General features: G+C 45.7%; 1 protein-coding gene across 1 annotated transcript in view; it reads left to right on the top strand.

The window, feature by feature from the left end:
• DNAL1 (dynein axonemal light chain 1) overlaps window positions 1-18699 on the top strand; it is a 194192-nt gene that overhangs the window by 144901 nt on the left and 30592 nt on the right. The window contains exon 7 of the mRNA XM_069208749.1: window positions 17224-17364. Within this exon, the coding sequence (XP_069064850.1) occupies window positions 17224-17364 (141 nt within the window). The remainder of the gene's footprint in view (window positions 1-17223; window positions 17365-18699) is intronic.

Below are 18699 nucleotides of genomic sequence, written 5' to 3'. Positions count from 1 at the left end.
TCCCCGCATCAGTCTTTAAACTACTTAACTTCTTACTAATTGACCTAATATGGGGTCCTGGGAGGCAAAAAGTTAGCCTGTCCAAAATGCAGTTGCCACCACGAGATGGCAGAAGGTGTGCTCCATACTTTAAGGCTCACTGCTTGGCAGGGCAGCTGCAGTGGTTACCTTACTGGCTGGCAGGCCATCATCTATCCGAGATTGGATATCTGCCACGGATGCTCAAACTGGGCAAGGTGCATAGTCTGATTTTACCCGGAGTCAAACCATCCTCTCCACAGTCCCTTTTGCTCTGTGCAGCACTTATATACTGGAAGTGTGCCTTACGATATTTTGACTTACTGCCGAGCTACACCCAAGTTTATCCCTCAGGGGTGTGCCCACCTCTCTAGGTACGCTAAAGCCGGATAGCATCCGATTCTTGGAATAAGCTGGAATTAAGTCAGTGGGTGACTTCTTTATGAACTAAACACTGATGTCCCTTCACGAATTTGCACAGACACATGGTGCACAGGAGTTGCTTTTCCTGACATAGTCTAGTATCACCAGATACATCCGAATGCACTAGGCCCCTCGGTCTCTAAACCACCGACTCACAAATTAATTAACACAATACATATTATAGGGCACAGCATCAAGTGGCTCTTCAGGGGGGTCAACAAACACACCTCACTGCACCCGTGGACACTATGTGCCAGATAGAGAGGATCTGTCCCATGTTCTGAATGATGAAGAATGGCAATTTTATAACTGAATATCCAAGTAGAATGTCACGTAATGCAAACTTCAAATATATACGATTCTCACTCCTACATAGGACCTACCTCACGCCCCAGAAACTTCACTCAGTGTTCCCTGCATGTCCTTCAATTTTCCCCATAGCAAGTAGAAGAGTTGGATCTATTTCATATGTTATGTGCTTGCCCTTCGTTGACTTCATACTGGGTAGACCTACAGAAGGCCTTAACCGACCTAACTGTTACTGCCTACTAGAGAACAGTTTGTACTGGGACTGTAGCCCAGACCTAAAAGTTTTAATGTTAAGGCATTATTTATTGATTTTGCACTCTTATTAGTGAAACGCTTAATAAAGAGACGATGGAAGTCTCCCTATACATCAGTGGAGAGAGGACATGCAGCGATGGGGTATGGGGAGATGTTTGTGTTGCATAGGGAGGAATGCAGTGGTCTATGTAAATGCCCCGTAGCTATGATATGGAATGATATGCTTGAATCCTTCAAATCCCAAGAGGGGAGTGGTGTCTAGTCTCCGCTACGTTTCCCTGTATTCACCCTTCCTTTGTTCCACATACACACCGCCTGAGGTCTGACTTCACCCCACTGTAATGCCGCATCCACTCATTTACCACCTCACGGAACCCACTGATATTCACAGCATTACTTCATTGCACATTACTGCCCCCAGTGCGTCCTGCCTCAAAACTACTGTGTCATGAACAATGACATCACCTAGACTACACTTCAACACATACCTACCCATTAGGCCACATACAGGTATGAGTGGCGTAGTGCTCAAATGTCGGTTGTGGGAGGGAGGGGAGGATTCGGGTTCAATTTGCTTCGATTTGTGTCACCCAGGAGTAAAGAATTTTATCTCAGCCACTCCTGAGTCCATCTTCTACCAGCTGTTATGTAGACCATTGTTCCGGAGTGAGCAATTTGTGTGGTTCACCCTGTACTGAACAGTGTACATTGCTACTGCATTACTGCCGACTCACTTGAAAAGTTGCATGCCCATCTGGTTATGTCATGTATGTATTGTTATTGACCTAACAAAACCCTATTAAGTTTGTTTTAAAAAAAAGACAAAATAGAAAGCCTTATTAGGCCATTGGGCTAGGTCTCTTTTGAATTCAAGTTTACAGAAAAAGCTCTCTAAGACATCAGTTGAGAGGCATTGAAACAGTAATTGCCACCTTGATATAGTGGACTGTGCACCTATTGTGAATGGTATATTTTGTTTTAAGTCCAATCTAAGTTTTTTATACCTCCGACTATTTTGATAAGTAACAATTTAAATATCTCGAATATATGATCTGTTAGCCTGTCTTGTATACAACCCTTTCGTCAAATGGTTTTAAAAGGCCACCCATGTAAAAGTGAGTTGGAGATTGAAGGGTATAGTTGGACAGAGCCTCTTCAGAGTTCAAGATATCTGGAAAGGAGAGTGTTTTCCAGACAGTGGGCTCCATGTCCAATGCAAGAACTCCCACAGTGGAGTGTGACTTACTAAAGTTGGCTAAGAGACAAGAAAGCGTGTGCAGTTGACAATCACTGATGCAAGTGACTGCCCAGTATTGAGAGGGTGCCCTACCCCTCAGTAGCGAATTGAAATTGTTGTGGTGTACAGTTAAAAAGAGTTCACAATTACACAGAGATAAGTTGAGTATTTATTCAAGTATGCAGGGACAGTACGACCACTCAACCTTTCTTTAAGGCATCAGCTAAAGTCTGACCTAGTGCTAGATTCTATACTAATGTCGTTCATTCTAAAAGCCCACTGCAGTGACCAGTCACAAGACTGACCAGAGCACAAATGAAAAGACATACCATAACAATGCTCAAAGTGCAATTGACAAACACTGACGGAAGTGACTGCCCAATATTGAGAGGTGTGATCTGCCCCCTCTCCCCCCCAATTTAGATTATTATTGTTCCAAGTAACGAGTCCTGAATGAAGGCACAATTGAGTAGAACATGATGTCTGACCAGGTGAACTTTGTGGCCCTGACTTCCAGGGCTGTATTACATCCTGTGCCCCAGAGGCACAACAGGCTTGCATGCTCATCATATCCATCTTCTGGGCACTCTAGTATTGTTGAAGGGGCTGTAGACACTTGTGCAGCCCATTCTGTAATACGGAGCGCACCAGTGCACATCTTGTGCTATCTCATGGTGGAGTTCTCCAGTTTGGGGTCGTGGCTCCATGCACATGGGTGAAACACTTTGCCTCTAAACTCCCACCATATTGTGGACTATGGGCTGTCATGAGGTGCACTGAGTGTGTGCTGCAAAAGGTTGTGCATAGTTAGTGCATCTTCTAAAAGGTGGGACGAGAGTGCCATGGACCCCCCCGACATTCCCCTGCAGGTGATTGCAGTCACTCCCTGCACCTGCTTACGCAGGGTTATCTGACCCTCTCTGAAGTGCAGGCTTGGTGCTGCTAGCAATACGAAAGACAGAGTGGCTGCTTCAGTCAGCTGCAACACTGCAGTGAGAGCAGCACAGTTTATTGAGACCTACTGTCCCAGTTGCGCCCAGCGCACCTTATTACAGGTGCCCCATGGCACAAACCAGGACAGTGCACCCTAAGTATAAGGCCCCAGGTATCCTTCAGAATAAACTAGTACAGCACCTGTGACATGTGTAGCACACAAGTTCCCATATTTTCTTAGAACATAGTGAGTGGGGGGCAACTGTTTAACACAGTCCTATACCTTGCTGGCTTTTTCAAGAATAAAGGAATTATAAGTACTGAACAATCTATGGGTGAATGATCATCAAATGCACCCAGCCACTGTAATTTGGGGCCTGAACAAGGATTACTTACTGAAGTTTGTAATGATTCAGTTCCTATAGTTTGGTTACATTTCCTAGTGAATTTCTTTTGGCAATTCATTTAAACTGGGAGTGACGAAAGAGCAGTTTAATAAGTGGCCTATTTGTAATAAAGGGCATCTATCCCTACTGAGAAAAGAAAGGTGATTTGGCAGTTCATCTTGACAATTTGTTACTTACAATTGCTGATAATTAACTGGCAGGTGTGATATGAAGTGGCAAATGTATTATTGCATGATGTCCCAAAAAGGATCAAATGACCTGGCCATAAAGGTTTACTGTTCATAGAAATACCAGGAATATTTTTTTAAGATTAATTTTATGAATGGTTGAAGGAAAAATACTTGTTAATGTTCTTGTATGCAAACTGTACAATGTTTACAGAACTGCAATAGACACGTTCCTACAATATTGAGCAAAGTAGCAAAAACTCAAAAGCAAAGATTCTCCCACGAAAAGAATAAAGAATAATACAGTGTAACTCTGAATAAGCCCAAGTTCTGGGAGGTTATTTTTACAGGCAACTTGTGGGACAGAGCTGTAATAAGGAATTCCTCAAATTGTCTACCTTGAAGTTCAGTAATTGGTGATGGGCAGAGGGAATGACCGATCCGAATGATTTCACCAAGAAGTGCCGACGGATCATAATATTCTATTTAACAAAAAAACAAACAAAAAAAAAAGATGATGCCTAAGACGGCAACTGAACTCCTTCTCCTTCAGATCTTCCCTTAGTTCTTGCCCTCAGTATTAAGCCTTTCACCTTACTGACCCCCTTGTCTTTTTCCAGTTAATATACCACACTCGTCCTCCTTGGCCTCCCACATCAACACCAGAGAATGTTTAAAATTCACACGCCTGGTGCAACTAGGGAATAAATAATAATGCTATATAAATAAATAAACAATAAGATCAGCCATAACCTACCAGATAAGACCATAATGCGCTTTTATTGGCAGGAAATCAATTTAGGCAGTCAACTTATTTACCTATTTGAAAACGTGTTACCCTTAATCAAAGCTGGATTCTTTAAAGTATGGCAACATTTTGACAGTGGGAAAGACTTCAAGTATATGAAATTAAACACCAGTAAAAAGATGCACGTAGAATAGGAAAACCACATCTAAAATCTCTCTCTATATATATATATGTGTGTGTATATATATATATATATATATATATATATATATATATATATATATCTCGGTGACATAACTGGAAAGGAGCCTGTAGCACAATTATTTAAACTCTGCATATTTAACTTTGCTGATATGAAGTAACCGCTTGCCACCTAAAATGGGCATTGAACACACCCATGCATTATTGTATATGGATTACACTGTTTTGTAAAATCATATTCCCATATGCTTCCCCATTATGCAGGCTGCACTCGTATTGTTTAGCCAATAACATGTCCATATTTTGTACCACAAAAAATGTTTGGAAATAAGAAAAATGACTGGTGGTGTATAATTGTCGAATAACTTGGAATTCAAATTGAAAGATTGTACTATGAGTGTCTTACTCAATCAATTTCAATAAAGGATGGAGATTATCTGTGGCCTGCCTTTTGATAGTTTATGAAGTAAAGGCACTCCTGCAGATGATCTGTGCATCACCATCATATTGCATAGATATCCATTGAGAATTGGACGATGTGGAGGGACTACTGTCGAAGAAAGTACTAAGTGGCAGGTTTACAAAGTTTTCATGCAATGCAGCGCAGCAGCCAAAGGTTCTGCGCGGTGTTGTATGAGAGGGAGAAAGCAGGAGAGTACCGTATATACCAAGATCTGCCACTCCTGCTTCATACCTATGCCACTGTCCTGCTGTCTCCTCTGGCACTGGTGTACAATCACCCTGCCTAGCGCCACCTTTATACCAAAGTTTAAAGGTTTCTTATTGATGTCCAGAATAGGCTGTGTACTGGAAGAATACACTTCAAGTACAAATTTTACAAAATGTCCTACTTTGGATCTGTGCTGTAAAGAGCAGCACACATGCTAAGTCAGAAAAGGTTGGAGAAATAAAAACATTTGTAATTTTTACCACCACCCCAAAGGAGCAGTATTTTTTGACGCAAACCTGTATCTGCAGATGGGGCTTTGCGTCAAAATCTAAAAGTAAGTCTCAAACATTTAGTGACAGATAGCATTACTTTTGTCATGCAAACCCAGCGCAAAATGTTATTGAATCTTTTCCCTGGGTCAGTGTAATTTTACATTGATCCAAGTGGCCGGGAGTTAGATGTGTGTCCAGCCAAGGCAGACCCTTTGCAGACTGTATTATTCCACTTTGAGATGTTTTGGGTTCACCAAAATAGCCTTCCAAAACAATGCAGTCCTGGTGCTGCCAATATTCCATGTAAGCTAGAGTTTTAGATCATATTGAGCCACTTGCAGAAGTGGAGCTATATACAGACATGCTCAAACTCTTAGTTATAAAAAACATTGAATTGAGTTTTTCGTGAGCAGTGCTGCAAACCATTCACACTAGAGCGCTCATGAATGCGGTATTCACTTAAGAATCTGGTCACATGACAAACTCACAATTCCCTTAGTCATCTTTTACCAGAGAACCACAGGAAGTTCATGCTTTGTTTTTACTCTGTTCCCCTATCTTGATATAATTAAAGCATAGACTGCCATGAGGAGATGAATGTAGCTCATGCATGCATAGCAAGGAACCTATTAGTACTCCTGCACTCATGTTTCACACGTCAGGTCTCGTTTCCAAATATTTATTTTGAGTAACTAAATGGAGCCATGTATCTAGTCTTGAATCCTTTGTCGGATTAAATATTCATCAATGTCACACTACATGTTTTTAAAAAAATGCATATTTTATCTGGTCTATTTTTTGCACAGTTTGAACACTAAACATATTTACATATTGAATAGTACACTTTTAAGATCATAGAGCTACTTAAATATAAGTGAAGTAGTTATATCTTTACCTGATGATGGCTCATCTTATATTGTCATTTAGCAAAAAAAAAAAAAGAGTGGTGGAAATGTTTGACTTTTCTGAACCACATGTTATTATTCTAGACATATTCCATAACATCATCCATTTCAGAGGCTACATACATTACTGACGAGGCCCAGCAAGGCAGAAACCGGTTTGGGCTGTTTGCCTTCTTGTAAAGAGGGCAGCACTGTCTATTGATTCGGCTAGACTGTCTATTTTGGGACAGACCAAGTATCATTTCCATATTGTTGGTCCCTGTATCTAGTGGCAAAGCAAGCTAGTGAAATGTGGCTCACAACATTAACAGAGGCTGAGATTAATTACTCACTTTGTTTTTCCTGTTTTATATTATCAATCAATCAATCAATTAATTTGTCAAGCGTGCTACATACCCGTGAGGGTTTCAAGGCGCTGGGGGTGGGGTGTGCTGCTACTGCTCAAAAAGCCAAGTCTTGAGTAGTTTTCTGAAGGAAAGAAGGTCCTGGGTCTGTCGTAGATCCGGCGGGAGGGTGTTCCAGGTCTTGGCGGCGAGGTAAGAGAATGATCTGCCACCGGAAGATTTGCGTCAGATGCAGGGGACGGAGGTGAGGGCGAGGTTAGCGGAGCGGAGATGCCGGGTGGGGGTGTAGAAGCAGAGTCTGTTGTTCAGGTATGATGGACCGGTGTTGTGGAGTGCCTTGTGTGCGTGGGTGAGGAGCTTGAAGGTGAACCTCTTGTTGACGGGGAGCCAGTGAAGGTCTCTTAGGTGGGGGGTGATGTGGCAGTGGCGAGGGATGTTGAGGATGAGTCGGGCGGAGGCATTTTGGATGCGTTAGAGGCGTTGGTGGAGTTTGGATGAGATACCGGTGTAGAGGGCGTTGCCGTAGTCGAGTCTGTTGCTGACGAGGGCCTGGGTTACTGTTTTTCTTGTTCCTGTTGGGATCCATTTGTAAATTCTGCGAAGCATGTGGAGGGTGTTGTAGCAGGAGGAGGAGACGGCGCTGACCTGCTTTGACATGGAGAGTGAGGAGTCGAGGGTGAAGCTGCGGTTTTGTGCGCTGTCGGTGGGGGACCCAGCGTGGACGGCCACCATGAGTTGTCCCAGGCGGAGGGGGTGCACCCAAGGATGAGGACCTCTGTTTTGTCCGAGTTCAGTTTTAGCCCATGTGAGGAAATGCCTCCTTTTGCATGATCACCCCCAATGCTTTGGACTGATGCTTCTAGTTTTTCGACTCTGAGAGTACACTAACACCTGCTACCAGGACCTCAGTGTCAGTGTTCTAATTCCTTACAAAATGTATTTTGAGCGTCACAATAACTGTGATCCCTAAGCCGGGGAAGAACCCAACAGACTGTGCCATATATCGCCTTATCTCCCTCCTGAATGTGGGCTCCAAACTCTTCAATGGTATATTGGCAGCCCGTCTAGCCCCCTATATGCAGGATTGACCCCGACCAGGCCGGCTTCATGCCAGAGAGAGGCTGTAATGAAAACACCAAGTGTCTCTCACCTCATCGGCAAGACTTGTGGATCCAGAGTGCCAGCGCTCCTACAATCAGTTGTTGCAGAGAAAATATTCAATCATGTTCACTGGCTATACTTGCACTCGGTACTAGCCAAAGTTGGCCTTGGCAAGAGATTTCAGAAACAGGTCTGTGCAGCTATGTCAACCCAGGGGTTTGGGTTAGAGTAAATGGGGAATTGTCAACACCTTTTTTAATTGGCCGGGAACCAGACATGGCTGTCCCCTCTCCTATTTACTTAATATATGGAGCCACTGGTGGACAGGAAACGAGGCAACCCATTGATCAAGAGTATCCATATTGGAGGTAGGGTACATAAATTGGCTATGTTTGCCGATGATATGATATCATCACTGACTCAGCTGCTCGAGTCACCCACACTTTTGATAACAAAGCTGGAGGCCTTTGGCAGGGTTTCTGGGTTTAAGGTCAATCTGCAGAAAATGCAAACGCTAGGCCTTATGGTCTCACAAGTAGATCAGTTGCAGCTTAACAGTTTTTTCCCATTCACATGGGCTACTCAGGGGGTCCCCTATCTGGGCCCGTAGATCCACCCCACCCATGGAAAGACAATAGAATGCAACTATGGAGCGCTTCTCTCAGCGGCCCGAACAGACTTGAGATCCTGGACGTTGGGGGTCAGGGGAATGCCAGAGATAAAGATGACTGTCCTCCTGAGAATACATTATGTGATTCAGACCTGTCCTCTGGACTACAGTGGGCGTTTGGGACAAAGTACAAATACCAAAGAGACTATCCTCAAGCATTTCACCCCAAACTCCGATTTTTGGTAATCCAAACTTTCCCTCAGCTCTCCATGACAAAAAACACACAGACACAGACACAGACACAGACACAGACACAGACACAGACACAGACACAGACACAGACACACAGACACACAGACACCCCCCCCCCCCCCCCCCCCCCCACCTGGGAGATCTCTTTGACTCAGAGGGTCTCATGGTCTTCAGGCTGACTATGGCCTCCCCTCCACCGCACACTGGCAGTATCTAGCTCTTAGACACTGGGTCACACAACCACACATTAAGCCGCATACTGGTTGCCCACTTACGCCTTTCATACGATGGCTTGTCTCACGTACCACAGACAAGAGGCTCCTTTCGGAAACATACTCATTCCTTAGTAGATCAATACATAAGACACCATCCTTTGCACAAAAGCGATGAGAATTATAATGCGAACGTACTTTCACCCTCAAGTAATAGACTGATATCCTACATAGAGCGTGCACTTCAGCTTGCAGCACCAATGATAAAAAAATAAAAACACTAACGATAACTGTACATTATTGGCTTTATACCCCAGCACGACTGGAGGAAGGGTGAGGCTGACAGTTGTTGGCAACAATGTGGTCAACCGGGGACCCTTACACACATTCTCTGGCAATGCCCCAAACTACAGCCCTTCTGATTGGAGATCCTGACCAATTATCAATAGCATATTTGACACAGACACATTTCCCAAGCTACATTCTACTGGGGCTCCCTAATGCACTAACTTATCACCTGAGGTTGATGAAAGGCAGAGCCATTACCCTCGCCTTGTGTGCGGCAAAGCAAAAGTATCTTGGCAACGTGGGGAACGGATCCGGTCCAGACAAGACTGGACTGGCTCCACAGGTTGTGGGGCCTCCTGGGTATCCAGAAACTGACGGCATTGGTTGACCGCAGACCACCCCAATTTGATAAGACATGGGGGCCATGCATACCCTTTTATCCCAAGAGTTCCAGGAGCTAACGTGCCCCCACAGTATTTGAGTGCTGTGCCTCACACAAGAGGATGGGGGTCGCCCTTAGAGGAGCTATAGCTACTCTCTGTTCGTTGAGCCCTACTCAGTGACCCGATGCATCATCTCATACACTAAGGGCAATACTGTTCACTGTACTATTTTCTCCCTCCCACTGCCCTCCTCCCTCACATATTTCCCCTCCATCTTGTGTCTCACCTGTCTGCACTATATTTGCTTGTGATCACCTTGCCTCACCTGCTTGTGTATGTAGGTGAGAGATGCTGTATTTAAAAAAATATATATTTTCCAAAATTGAATAATAAAACCGATTTAAACCTAAAATGTATGTTGAATTGGCTTCCCCTAACTGGCATAAACTGACTTGCTTATAGATCCCTAGTATACAATACCAAATGTGTACCCGTGGCATGTAAAACAAAGTATCACCCCCTGGGTTGCAGCACTGGTTCTGCCACCCTGTGTGGGACAAAGTACTAGCAGCAGTTTGGGGGACTCCAGGCCCGGCTAACCTTTGTGTCAGGAGGTGCCAACGCACTTGGAGGAAGGTGGAAGGCCTTCCTTGGCTTCATCATCGGGATTATCTGGTATCTATGCCCATATAAAGAGTGTCTGTGATATTTTAATTGTCCTGGTTTTAAGATTTGTATTAATTTGGTTGCGTTTATTGAAAGATCTTACTGTGTTTATCTTTGTCTAAATTGGAATTAGATGTATGCTGTTGTTTTGTACGATTACTAATTCTCGCAACTCACAAATTTGGATTTTATCGGTTGCTGCAGTGCAAATCAGTCAATATACTGTGAGCGATTGATTTTAATCTCCCTTCTTTTCTGCCATGGTTAATCGGAAGGCATCTGATGCCCTTTTAGGCAAGGGAAAAACCCCTAACATTCGTAGGAATGCACAGGATAACTGTACCACCTCCAAAACTGATGAGTTTATTGAGGAGGTTGAGCCGATGTTGGGTGTCAAAAAGAAGAGGGCTTGTTCGGGGTTCCCAAAATAGCATTGTTTTATGGAAAATGCAGTAGTGAGCACAACTCCCATATTAGATCAAAAGTTGCACCTCCCACTTTGAGCTGTGAAAGGGAACGTGAAAAATCTCCCGGATGGCGCTGACCAAACATTGTGATACTTCTCAAGAAACTAGAGCCAAACATAAAGAGATGACACCTTACTAGCAGAGCCACGATGAAAGTAGCAGAGGGGACAACAACTATTATTTGTTCCAAAAGGTTTCTTACCCCAGAGTCTCCCAAGGCTAGCGTAACGTGCCCCGAAATGCACAAGGCACTCAGATCGCTTCTCCACATTTTAAGGACCCCAGGAGTGGTTGTGCTCAGTCTCCTAACAAGCCAGATTGCTCCTTGAATGAGATCACATTGAGGGAGCTAAGCAAGAAGATTGACTCTGTCTCAAAAGGGATGAAAGTCCTTAAAAGGCTAGTGGCGGCCCCTGACAGCAGTACACTTGGAGGCCCAAGGGGTAGGTATAATCTATATCGAGACAAGCATTAAAGCAGTTGAAAATGAAGACCTGTGGAGTGTGTTTTTTCCTTTCATAAAACTAAGGAAATCGTCTTTTTTTTAATATATATATATAATCTACTGCTAGTTCAAGTTTTCCATTTAAACCAATAGCAAAGCCCCTCTTTGCCCAAATATATGTAAATCAAAGGCATAGTGAGCTGAATATTATTAAGTAGGACAAATGTTTTAAAATGTCCTGACATCGACACTTCAAAATTGTTGTTTTTGCTGTGGAAAAGTAAGTAGCCCCTTTGGCTAACACAGAGTTTCCGGCTGACCCCTCAGCCTGGCTAGCCTCTGAATGGCACTATTACAATAGATACTTCAAGATATCAAATTAACCGTCGCATTAAACCCGACTTGATGCCCAAGTTGAATTTCAATGTCTCTTTTAAGGAAAGGCAACTTTTAGAAAGTTGCCATACTGTTGTTCAGTTTGTCCAGTGGCCTTGCACAGTTGCTGGCCACCAGAAAGCCTTCTGCCCTCCTGGAGAGCAGTGCGAGTGACTCCCAGGCTCAGGAACAAGAGAAGCTTGCTACAGGGAGAGGTGTTACCTCTGCTTCTAGGAAGCCACTCAGGGTGTTGGCTCAAAAGTTAAGCTTCAGAGTGGAAGCTGCCTTTGGTGGTCAAATGGGGGTCACACTCCTAAGGGACTGGCCCGTTGTTCAGGTAGACAGGCTGGTGGCAGAAAGAGTGGAGACCAGTACTCAAACTGGTTTTTCCATGGGCATGTAGCCTACAAGGTGGACTACCAAGCTCTTAACACTCAAGGAAGAGTTCAGACATCTTGGAAGTGGGCAGAATAGTGTACCCTGGGATTGCTAGATGCACACATAGCCTGAAATCGTCATAGGATGGGAGGGATCCTGAGCCTATTAGCTAGTGATTGCATCATCCCCAGGGCACTTTCTGGGGGAAAATATAACACCCATGCCACTCTGAACCTCATGTCATGCTGGAACTGTAGAAATAACTGAATGAGGACTGCCTTGCTGACCCCTGGAGCTGGCAAGAGAGGCTGTACCATCTGCTGGACTGCACCTGCTGCACCTTGGGCTAACAAAGAAAAGACAGTGCCTCAGAGCTTGGGGAAACGTCCCTCACGCACCCCAGACCAAAAAGGTGACTCCAAGGGTCAGTCAGATGACCCCCTGGAACCAGCACCAGGGCCATCAAAGCTGAAAAAGTCCAGTCTGGCAAGTCAGTAGCCTCTTTCAGTGGATCACTGCTGGGTGCCCCAAGATGCCTACCCTTGATGGACAAACGCTGCCCCTAAGTCCAGATTGGTCTTCCAAGAGGGACACCAGCCTTCATCAAAGGATTCCGTTGGACTCACTGTGTACGGACATGGATAGTCCAGCCACAGCTGACCCTCTTTTGGCTCAAAGAGGACTCTGAGGGACACAGACCCCTGGCCCCAAAGTTGCCCACCTAACCGATGGTCCAACGAATAACCGCAAGGCACCCTCCGCATCTTTCAGCATCCCCAGCATCGGGACCACTCCATTGAAGTCTGCAGCAGTCTTGATGAAAGTGTGGAACTGGACTTGAGTCTGCTTTGGTGACCAGGTAACTGTTCAAAAACTCCAGAGTGTCCCCCTGACCTTCTCCCTGTTGGATTTGGTTGCTCTACTCAGGAGAGAGTAGCCAAGCACAACTCTTTCAAACTTTTCATACGTTTTTATTCTTTACGGTTATCAATGCTTGTTTGCGCTGTGCACTAGAAAACCGCAACTTACATTTTGCTTTAAAATTTATATCTCCGGAATCCTGCTGTGGATTTTGCTCATCTTGTTCTAAAAATAAATAAAATATCTATTTTTTTTTTTTATAAATTGGTGTTTGGTTTCTTTCTTCTTGTGAGACTTTCTTCTTTCGTTGTTTGGTGCTTCTGAATGCTTAACGCTTGTTCCATTTGTTTAACCTTTTTCACTCCACATTTGGCATACTGGTGCCCCCATATAAGTCCCTAGTATGTGGTACACAGGGCTTTGGGGTACTAGGGGATCCTTATGGGCTGCAGCATGTATTATGCCACCCATGGGGTGCCCACGCAAAGTGTTCTGCAGGCCAGCCTTTGCAGCCTGCGTGAAAGGGTGCATGCACCCTTTTCACTACAGGTCACTGCACCAGGTCACTGTAAGTCATCACTATGCAGGCCCTCCTAGCCCAGAGGTCAGGGTGCAAGTATCTGTGTGTGAGGGCACCCCTGCACTAGATGAGGTGCCCCCTCAAACTCCAGTTCCATTTTCATGGACTTCGTGAGTGCGGGACACCATTTTATGTGTGTACTGGACATAGGTCACTACCTATGTCCAGCTACATAATGGTAACTCCAAACCTAGGCATGTTTGGAATCAAACATGTTGGAATCATACCCCAATACTGTTGCCAGTATTGGAAGTATGATTCCATGCACTCTGGGGGCTCCTTAGAGGACCTCCAGCATCGCTCCTACCAGCCTTCTAGGGGTTTCCGGGCAGCCCAAGATGCTGCCACCCCTCAGACAGGTTTCTGCCCTCCTGCTGCTTGAACAGCTCAAGCCCATGAAGGCATAACCAAGGACTTCCTTTGGGAGAGGAGGGTAACACCCTCTCCCTTTGGAAATAGGTGTGACATGGCTTGGGAGGGGTAGCCTCCGCAAGCCACTGGTATGCTTTGAATGGTACATTTGGTGCACTCTGTGCATAAACCAGTCTACACTGGTCTGGTGTAAACTGGACAATGGAAAGGGGAGTGTCCATCACCACCTGGGTTGGTGCCCAGAGGTCCTCCAGAGGGTTCCTGGGTTCTGCTATCTTGAATCCAAGGTTGGCAGGGACCTCTGGGAGCATCTGAGTGGCCAGGTCAGGCAGGGGACGTCAGAGTCCCCTCCTGATAGGTGCTAATCTGGCTATGTGACCAATCCCCCTTTGAGGGCTATGTAGGGTCTCTCTCTTGGGTGGGTCCTCAGATTCAGCTTGCAAGATTCCAGCAAGACTCCTCTGCAACCTTACTTCGACTCTTAGCCACTAGAACCGCGACTGGACCCTCCAGGAACCGACAATCTGCATCCATGGCGAATACTCTGCTTGCAACATTGTTTCCACAGCTCCTTCCTGCTTCTGCAACATTTTGCCGGCTGTGCATCCTATGAGGGCGGCAAGTCTTCAGTCTGCACGAGAAAGAAGAATGAATCTCCCTTGGAGTGAAGGAGTCACTCCCATGCATCCATAGGCACCAACTGCAATGACAACGGTCTGCGTGAATCTCCTCTCACCCTGAGCTGTGAGTGTGTGGATCCTGCATCACAGGTGGTGGTCCAGAGTAGTCCCCTTGGTCCTCTCTGCCAGCTTTCCAACTTTGGTGGTGGTAAGCCCTGGCCTTCCCACGCAGGACAGTACCCCCCTGCACCACATCTCTTGCAGCTTCCAAGGTTTGTTTGCATCTCCTCCAAGGGATCTTCAGGCTCCGTGTAGCCTAAACCCCCAGCACTCCTTCCTGTGACGCCCAGCCCTCAGCTTACTTCTTCTGCGCGTGGGACCCTTTACAAGTTGTGCCACGTGGGCTCCTCTGAAACTCCTGGTTCCACAGACGGTGGGTCTCCTGTGTCAGCTGCCTCTTCTTCTGTGGACTCCTTTGCCTTGCTGAGGGTCCCCCTTGGACTCCCGCTCCCCCATAGGTTGAGTCCTCCTGGACTTTGCTGGTCCCTGGCAGCTCCACTTATGCTTCACTACGACTTCTGCCTTTGCCAAGGCTTGTTGGTGGCTTTTTCACACCACTGACTGACTGCAATCATCCATCTGTCGTCGAATGTTGACGGCATTCTCCAGGACCTCTTCACCTTCCCCAGGACTGCATTCCTGACCTTCTTTGTCCTACCTTCAACCAGCTCCTGCATCCCCAGCTGGGTGGGTAGTAGCTCCTACTCCTCCTGGACTCTTCTGTGACTTCTGGACTTGGTCCCCTTCTTCCACAGGTCTCCCTCTTCAGGAATCCACTGCTGGTTTCTTGCAGTATTGTCTGGGTGTTGTATTTTCTTCATTTTCTTCCTTTTGGGTGGTTTGGGAAAAATCTAGTAATTTACTATTTTACTCCTGTTCGCTAGGGGGCACTGTGGTACTTACCTTTGGGGTTTCCTAGTACCCCCCAGGTCCCCTCTACAAATTCCACTTACTTAGGTGGGGGTCCTGTGTTCGCATTCCATTTTTTTAGTAGATGGTTTGGGCTCCCACTAGGGTCATTATTGTCTATTTGCATTTACACTTTTTCTATCACCTTTTATGCCTGTTTCTGTTAACTAATGTACATACATAGGCCCTCATTCTGACCTTGGCGGGCGGCGGAGGCCGCCCGCCAAAGTCCCGCCGTCAGGTTACCGTTCCGCGGTCGAAAGACCGCGGCGGTAATTCTGACTTTCCCGCTGGGCTGGCGGGCGGTCGCCTTCAGACCGCCAGCCAGCCCAGCGGGAAAGAGGCTTCCACGATGAAGCCGGCTCGGAATCGAGCCGGCGGAGTGGAAGCTGTGCGACGGGTGCAGTTGCACCCGTCGCGTATTTCACTGTCTGCGCAGCAGACAGTGAAATACATGTAGGGGCCCTCTTACGGGGGCCCCTGCAATGCCCATGCCAGTGGCATGGGCACTGCAGGGGCCCCCAGGGGCCCCGCGACCCCCCCCTACCGCCATCCGGATCCCGGCGGTCCGACCGCCGGGATCTGGATGGCGGTAGGGGGGGTCGGAATCCCCGCGGCGGTGCAGCAAGCTGCGCCGCCGCGGAGGATTCAATGGGGCGGCGGTACACTGGCGGGACCCCGCCAGTGGTGCCGGTCCGACCGCGGCTTTACCGCCGCGGTCGGAATCCCCATTGGAGCACCGCCGGCCTGTCGGCGGTGCTCCCGCGGTCCTCCGCCCTGGCGGTCAAAGACCGCCAGGGTCAGAATGACCACCATAGTGTGTTTACTTACCTCCTATTGGAGGGTTGCCTATCTAGTGTTTTGGAACTGTGTTACTGTAATAAAGACCCTTTATTTTCGTAATACTGAGTGTTTTCTTTCATGTGTGTAAGTGGTGTGTGAATACAGTGGTTTTGCATGTCTCCTAGATAATCCTTGGCTGCTCATCTTCAGCTACCTCTGGAGAGCCTGGCTTCTAGACACTGCCTACATTACACTACACTAATAGGGGATACCTCGACCTGGTATAAGGTGCAAGTATCTCAGGTACCCACCACACCAGGCCAGCTTCCTACACATACCGTATAATACACCTCAATCCTCACAGCCCACATTTGACTAAGCCACTTGTTGCTGTGTATTCTCAATAGTTGCAGTTGCTGTTTTCTTGTATGTATCTTATTCCAGGAGTACTTTTGTGACACCGAGCATGATCTGCGACCGACCTTTTTTCCAAACTGCTGTTATTTTTTTCTTTTGCATCAAAAAAGGATGTCACCTAATTTTAATTGTGCGCATGGTTTGTAAAGTATTGCATCATTATATACGTCCGTGGCTTCAAAATACCATATTTCTCATTTACTGAGTAGCCTGTTTATTTGCGCGTTCACATGTTTTTTTCCAGGGTAGCTTTACTATGGAGATATATGACCAGGCCTGCTGAACCAAGTCTAAAAATGCAATCCTTTGTAAAGACCCGAAGAGCTGCATTTTAACACGATTTCATGATTAGTCCACTACTGAGCATCAGGCTCGACAATCATCTATTTACATCTGTTGCCCTACTTTCCTGGCCTTGGCTACCAATTAAAGTAATTATTGTAATGCAAACGTTTTTGTGGCTGATGCATTTGTGTCTCGTGTTATCAACAAAACATATGTAAAAGACTCTACTGCCGCAGAGTAATTACGCCTGAAATATTCTGTTTTATGTAGCGGAGTTTGCAAAGCTAGCTGACCTGGCATCCTTAGAGGACCTTGTGTTTGTGGCCAATCCCCTAGAGGAGAAGCACAGCAGTGAAGGCAACTGGGTGGAAGAGGCGACCAAGCGTCTTCCCAAACTGAAGAAACTCGACGGTAAGATCATGGCTCGTTTGGTCGCGTTACATAGACAACCGAGTTTGGCATAGAAGTGCATGCACGCAAAATATCAGTACATTGAAATACAGCAGTAGTATAATGGCAAGGTATTTTGTTAAACCTAAGTATTCTGTGCCTTCCAGAGACCAATCTATTGCACGTTGCAGAAGCACTATCTTTTTACCTCGCTGCCATCCCTAAGCCTCTTGTTAATTAATTATTTTGTTAATTATTCATACAGCGAGAAACTATGGAAGATCATCAGTTTACCCAGTAACGTGGAAAGTGATGTGTCAGGATTAGTCAGGAAATATAAGGTACCATCCATGCGGAGTACCGATTTCACTTGACTAGATTTCAAGTCTAATCCTGTGATACATTTCTATTGGCTGTGGACACCTCAGCTCCGTTTCAATGGCAAAGACCTGAAGCAACAATAGACCGACTTCTCGCTCCTCTCTGGGCAGTAAGATGGGGTCAGACATGTGTTCTAACCTTCAAATTAGTGGAAGGGAGTAGAAAGATAGCTTTGAACACAAGAATTGTAATCCCCAACCTGGACCTTTCTAGGATCTTATTTAGATAAAGTATGTTGACCCTGTTAAACACCTTCTCAGAGTCATGCAAAAGGAGATGCATTTGGGTTTTTGTCAAGAACCGTTATCCGGAGCCGGAAAGGACACCTTTACTTAGGTCCCTATTGAAGCCATCCTCCCAAACATAACCTTCTTGAAAAAAAAAGTAAGTTACTTTTTCTAATAGGCTTTTTTTTTTTCTAGCATTGAAGTTTCTGTGGGTAACCAATGTAGTGAGCTTACTGCCTCAGCTTCCTAACAGGAGACGAGGCTAGGGAGTAGCATGTCCATGATGGTAGTAGAGGAAGCTGTACATCTCCTGGATGAAGAAAAAATATGTACAGCGTAGTTTGATTTACAAAATAGACAGTTTCCTCTTGAATCAAATAAAACCACTGTAGCCAATAAAACAATTTACCTCATCTTATTATACGACCTTCTGGTGTCCCACAAATCACAAATTGGGCCCAATTGCTGTAGCGAGACAACTATCCTCCCAGTGTTGGATGATGAGCTGATTTTTGGCAGATGGCAGCACCTTCAAGTGAGAGCACGAGGTAGGCCAAAAAACTGATCTAAACGCACATCATTTAAGAAAAAGCTTTAGAGGTGTTGTGAATAGCTTCTCTCTTTTTTCCTCAGACAGACCCCAGTGTGATTGGTGACATTCAGTTGCTCTTCTCTACCATTATTATGTGCTGTGCTTTTGGGCTCTATTCTGGATTCTCTAGTTTCAATATATGCATTGAGACCATAG

This window comes from Pleurodeles waltl, chromosome 9, assembly GCF_031143425.1.
Source record: "Pleurodeles waltl isolate 20211129_DDA chromosome 9, aPleWal1.hap1.20221129, whole genome shotgun sequence".
NCBI lineage: Eukaryota > Metazoa > Chordata > Amphibia > Caudata > Salamandridae > Pleurodeles > Pleurodeles waltl.
Note: the sequence above shows the minus strand (reverse complement) of the source record. Positions and strands in the feature narration are given on the sequence as shown.